General features: G+C 62.0%; 2 protein-coding genes across 2 annotated transcripts in view; one reads left to right on the plus strand and one right to left on the minus strand.

The window, feature by feature from the left end:
- Positions 1-4,345, minus strand: part of CHLRE_04g218500v5 (uncharacterized protein) — a 10,786-nt gene extending 6,441 nt beyond the window's left edge. The window contains exons 1-7 of the mRNA XM_043061840.1: positions 3,983-4,345; positions 3,645-3,774; positions 3,103-3,231; positions 2,415-2,506; positions 1,873-1,968; positions 1,132-1,236; positions 264-347 (exon numbers count right to left, since the gene is read on the minus strand). Coding sequence (XP_042925192.1) covers positions 264-347; positions 1,132-1,236; positions 1,873-1,968; positions 2,415-2,506; positions 3,103-3,231; positions 3,645-3,774; positions 3,983-4,228 — 882 coding nt within the window. The 5' untranslated portion in view covers positions 4,229-4,345. The remainder of the gene's footprint in view (positions 1-263; positions 348-1,131; positions 1,237-1,872; positions 1,969-2,414; positions 2,507-3,102; positions 3,232-3,644; positions 3,775-3,982) is intronic.
- A 910-nt stretch (positions 4,346-5,255) lies between these two features.
- Positions 5,256-5,721, plus strand: part of CHLRE_04g218526v5 (uncharacterized protein) — a 5,622-nt gene continuing 5,156 nt past the window's right edge. The window contains exon 1 of the mRNA XM_043061841.1: positions 5,256-5,596. The gene's annotated coding sequence lies outside the window, so the exon portion shown is untranslated. The remainder of the gene's footprint in view (positions 5,597-5,721) is intronic.

Consider the following 5,721-nt stretch of genomic DNA (forward strand, 5'->3'; position numbering starts at 1 on the left):
ATCCTCCCCCCGCCCCCTCCACCGGCTCCCCCCTCCTCCTCCTTTCCCCCTCCTCCACCGCCCCCACCTGCACCATCTTGCTCCCTCCGCCCCCTCCTCCGCCCCCTCCTCTGCCTCCTCCAACGCCCCCTCCTCTCCTCCTGCCCCGGCCCCCTCCTCCTCCCCCGTCGGTAACACTTGATGTTCCGCAAGATGGTCTACCGTCTACCACTTCCTTCAATAATCACGAATGTAACCCCCTCCCCCTCCTCCACCGCCCCCACCTGCACCATCTTGCTCCTGAATCCCGCCTTGCCCAGCGCCTGCAGCTGCATCTCCGCCGGGTTGTGTAGATACACCAGGTCCACCTGCGGCAGGGGGAGGGGAGGCAGGCAGGCAGGGGGTTACACTCATAAGTATTGCTCTTCAAAAGAAGCGGAGTTGTAACCAAGCACATTGGTACGGCATCCGCAGGGGGCGAGGGGGGGGCCGGGAGCGGGGAGGCAGGGGGGAGAGGGGACAGCGGGGGCTCTAACGTTAAGGTGAGAGGGGAGAGGAGGAAAGAAAACAGGAAAGAAAACACTTGTGTGCATGGGTGCCGAGCACGGGTAGGAGCCATACTGCCCGTGCCCTGCCATACGGGTAGGTGCCATGGCCCCATTGGCCACTCGCTTCCTCCGCGGCAGCCTGGAGCGAGCTGCCCAGGACCTGCCGCCACACACACAGACCTATCCCAACTGCCAGCCCCCATTGTCCCACAAGCACCACCCACCACCACCACCAACAACAACAACAACGAGCCCGATCGCATGAATGGTTCCTCCCCCTCCCCAGCTGCCAGCCCCCATTGTCCCCCCAGCACCACCACCGCCACCGAGCTCCCAGCAACAGGCTCCGCCCTAGCGCCCCCTGGCTCCCCACCAGCCAGGGCGCCTCCTGCCACCCCCTTCTCCTCTTCCCTCCCCCTCCTCCTCTTCCTACCACCCCCCCTTCGTTTAGCTTGGGCTGGTATCTACAACCCCCTCCCACCCCTCTCTCCTCCCCCTAAACCCCTCCCTCTTCCCCTCAACCCCTCCCCCTCCACCCCTCCTCCCCCTCCTCCCCCCTCAACCCCTCCACCCCTCCCCCTCCCCCCCTCCCCCTCCCACCTACCGTGTGCAGGTTGAGTCGCTCCAGCGAGGCCTCCACGCTGGCTCGCAGGTAGGCGGGCGCCAGGCTGTGCCCGGACACCACCTCCTTGCGGCTCAGAGCCTTGTCCTGAAGCAGGGGGGTTTACATTCATGAATATTCAAGCGGGGGTTTTACATTCATGATTAGTTAAGAAGTGAAGGCGTAGCCAGGTACAGGGGGCTGGGGGTTACATGCATGGTTGTTGCCAATCCAGCGCCCATAGAGCGCGGAGGAGATGGGGTGGGGTGGGTGGGCGGGTGGGGTTCCAGGCATGAGCAGTCTGTGGAAGGTGAAGTGGGTGGGTGTACCCCACCCCACCCCACTCGATTGGTATAACGTTAACCCCCACCCTTAGCTGTCCCCCGTACCCTGCCCTCCTGTGTGCTGCATGGGTCCTGGGTCGCGCGTATTCCGGGCTTGGACTTGGCCCCGTCGCCCCCTGGCCACCCCCATCCCTTCCCCCAACGGGCTCCTCCTCTCTCTGTGCGCTTCCATCCCATGACCCCTCTGTCGTCGTTCATGCGTTCGCTTCGTGTAGGGTCCAACGAAACCCCCTCCGTCCGCCCGCCCACCCGCCCGCCCCCCGTGCGGGGTTATGTGCCCGAGGCCCCGAGCCCAAGTAAATAGGTCCCGACAGTCAAAGGAGTCGTCGGGCCACGCACCAACGCCCCGAGCCCAAGTAAATGGATCCCAATGATCAAAGGAGTCGTCGGGCTCCCTCACCTTGACCAGCTGTCGCACCAGCGCCTCATCCACAAACCCGGCCTTGGTGCTGATGAACAGCATGCCGCGAGTGACGTCGGCAGCGTAGGCGCCATCCTGATGGTTGGGGTGGGGTTACATTCATGACGATTTTAAAGTGGGAGGGGGGTTGCAAGGATTGGTACAGAGGAACGTAGCGAGGTAGACAGCAGGCGTGGTGGTGGGGGAAGAGTATGTGGAAGTAGGGGATTCGGGGAGGAGCGCATCGTGGAAGGGGGGGGAGTGGGGATTGCAAGGATGTTAGGAAAGGCGGTACAGGATGCACTGAAGACTGCAGAAGTGGGGGGGGGTGTTGTTGCAAGGATTGGTAAAGAGAAATGTAGCGAAGTAGACAGCAGGCGTGGTGGTGGGGGAAGAGGATGTGGAAGTGGGGGATTCGGGGAGGAGCGCAAGGGAAAGACGTTGGGAACATGGCAATAGCAGCGGAGGAGGTGGGCTGCGCGGTTAGGGGAATGGGAGCAAGGGAAGAACAGCCCCGCCCCCCCCAAATACCCCTCACGCACCTGCAGGAAGTCCCTCACGGACGCACCCGCCAGCAGTGAGTCCAGAGCCGCGCCCACAGCGGCCTCGGCGCGGCCCCAGCGGTAATTACTGGCTGTGAGCGAGGGAATGGGGGAGGGTTGCATTCATGATTATTTAAGAAGTGAAGGCGTAGCCAGGTACAATAGCATAGCAGACGCGTTTTGTTACCGATGTCCGTGAAGTCCAGCGGCCAGTGCCAGCGCGTAGACCCGCCGAAGGCTGCTGCTGCTGCTCTCCCATTTTGTCTAACGACTATCCTAAGTAGGTTGATCGTATTGTAGTAGCGTCAGTAACGCGATCGCGTATAGCTCGGTGACGCCCGGATGGTCGGGCGCGGCGCACGTATGACGCGGACAATACCCGCGGGGCGGGGCGGGGCGAGGTGGGGGCCCCACGGCTCCACGGCCCCACCCACCGCTGAGCTGTTCCAACTCCCGACCCTGACCCTGACCCCACCTCAACCCACCCCGCCCCACAGCCCCACCCACCTGCTGGCAGATTCCGAATCCAGCGTGTTGGCTAGCATGACGTCGATTACCCAGGAACCTACCCCACGCCTCCCACCCTCCCTACCCACGCGCCACGGCGCGGGTTCCCTTCGGTCGTCGATGGTGCTATCCTGTTCCCAATGTTTCACCCTCCCGCCCACCCACTCCCTTTCCCACCCACCTGTGTCGATGACGTTCCAGCCCGACGCCACCGAGTAGACGACCGCCGCCGCCACCGCCTCGTCGGTGCGGGCGTCCAGTGCGCCCAGGTAGGTGCCCACACCCACAGAGCTCAGCTGCAGCTTGTCGCCTGGGGGGTGGGGCGTGTGTGTGTTAAACAACGAATCAAACGGAACAATTCCGCCATACACGCGCGCGCAGTTACCAACAAATACCGCGTGTGTGTGTGTGTGTGTGTGCGTGTGTGTGTGTGTGTGTGTGTGTCGTGTACGCGTGTGTGTGCGTGTGTTTGGGTGGGCGTGCGGGTACGGGGGTTAGCAAAGCGGGGCTGGGTGGGGGGTGGGGAGGGAGGAAGCACAGAGAGGGGCTGGGGCTGCGGGCTACGGCACAGGGTCTGAGCACCGGGCACAACCGGGCAGCAGCCGTCCATGGTTGTGGCATGAAGCCGCGGGCTCAAGCGCATGATGAGGGGCAGCCGCCGCTCGCAAAGGCACAGGCTGGTCGGCCTTTGGGGGGGGGGCGGGGTAGCGTCACGGGGCTCACCTCCTAGCATGATGTTGCGGAAGTGGGAGTGCGCGCCCGCGCTGGCCCCCTGCTTGCCCAGCTGCCCCGCCGTCCAGCGCTGGGCGAACGCTGACGTGTCCTCCTGTGTGACCGAGCCGCGGTGGCGGACCTGCAGGTGGGGAAGGGGGAGCAGGGGCGGGAGCGAGAGAGAGAAAGGGGGGGTGTCAGCAGAGGCCCGCGCCAGGTTCACGCGAGCGGCGGGTGCAGAAGAGGATGAACACCGGCCTGGTCTGTTTCCCTATGAGCACCAGCCCCAGACCGTTACCAGCTACGCTCGTGAGGAATAATTTGTGTGCAGATGCAAGGCAGGGACCTACCTTCAGCGTCCCCGTCGACATGCACTTGGACACCCCGCACGAAATTGGGCAGAATGTCCGCATGTTATAGGGGTCGCGGATGCAGCCATTACGCTTTGCTTTTCCGTGGCAGTCCTCCAGCCGGTCTTTGCACTCAGCTGCGCGCTCGCTGTATCCAATGAACGCCTCCTCGCGCCCTGCAGCTGCGTCCGCTAGGCTCCAAGGACCAGCAGCTGCAAGAAGGGCTACGCAAGCTAAAGCCAGCATTCTGCTGGAGGTTGCCTGTATTTAGCGAGAGTATAGAGTGTGCATTTCGCCGATCGCGGCCCGTTTCCAGAAAGTACAGGCGTATCAATGAGCTGACAAGTAAGACAGTGTGTAGGCCTGTCCGGTATGAGCAAACACTCAAGCTGCATAAGCGGGATGTTGCCAACTGTCGCAGCGCTGGGCCGTACAGCCTGTGCGTGCCGGCAATATCATCCCGTCTCCCGCGGCAATATTATCCATCTACGCCAGAGGCAGGTTCAGGTTCAACGGTGTATGGCCATGCATACAAGGCACAGAAAGGGGTCTGGCACGAGTTGCGCGGGCTGCTGCTGCGGGTGCATGAAGCACACTGGGGTCGAGCAGGACGTCGCAAACAACTAAGGACTCAAAACACTGTATTATCGAACTGACGCTTACAGGGATTTGCCAAAGCCACTGGCCTTTTTTCGGCCAGCGAAGATTGCCCCTGTGTGCCCCCATCCGTGCCCGTCCGTGCCAGTGCACGATTCGGGCTTTCTCCCTCGCTGTGCGAACGGTGGGACCCACCGTTCGCACAGCTTTGAAGCCCAAGCAGCAGCTCCCTTGCTATGTAGTACTGTAAGACTGGCGAGAGAGCTGGGATTGCACGGGGGAGACTGGGCGACGCGTGCAAAGCGGGAGGGGGAATCGTGCACCGCGATTCAAAATTTGGGCCCTGCCAATACAAAGTTTAAGGATCCAACTTAGCCCCTGCGCCCAGCTAACGCGAATGTGGTCGTTGCCTGGTCGATGCCCAAATGTGGTCGTGAACTGGTCGACACGCATCTTACAGCGGGGGGGTGGACCCCCCTGGTCCCCCCTGGTCCCCCCCTCTAGCGGGGGGAGGGGGGAGGGGGGATGCAGGGGGGAGGGTGTCCCTCCCCCCGCAGTGCCGAGGAGGGGGGGGGGCAGGGCGGGGGGGCAGGGCGGGGGGGGGGGATCGCCGAGCTGCAAGTTCGCAGCACATTCGCGCGAGTTCACAGGACTTCGCAACTGTGCATGATTTAACGCCCCAATGATATCAATGAATACGTCTTCTCCTAAACTTCGCGAAAGCTTTCGTCTTAGCCGCTCCGCAAGAGCGCCTTCACATTTTCTTGAGAATGCGCTATCAGACAAGCCAGTGGGCGCTGCTAGTAAATTGCGTTATAGATTTTTGCTCTGCGCAATCCCGCGCCTGCCGAGGAAACACAGTTACTTGCTTCGTTCATACGCTGCATTCGCTCTCGCGCCCTGGGGAGAAGATCACGTATAGAGGAAGCTATAAGCAATCCGTCATAATGATTAGCTTAGCGTAAATCGCGCTGTAGCGCAAGCGCACAGGATTGCGCCATTTTTTCAACTTCATGGGTAGATAGCTGGTCTAACTTAGCCCCTGCGCCCAGCTATCAGTGCCGACTGATCGTGGCCTGCATCGACGTTTGTTGTAGTCGATATCAGGGGGGGGGGGGCTCTCCTGGTCGATATGCATTTTA

The sequence above is a fragment of the Chlamydomonas reinhardtii genome, chromosome 4 (genome assembly GCF_000002595.2).
Source record: "Chlamydomonas reinhardtii strain CC-503 cw92 mt+ chromosome 4, whole genome shotgun sequence".
Taxonomy (NCBI): domain Eukaryota; kingdom Viridiplantae; phylum Chlorophyta; class Chlorophyceae; order Chlamydomonadales; family Chlamydomonadaceae; genus Chlamydomonas; species Chlamydomonas reinhardtii.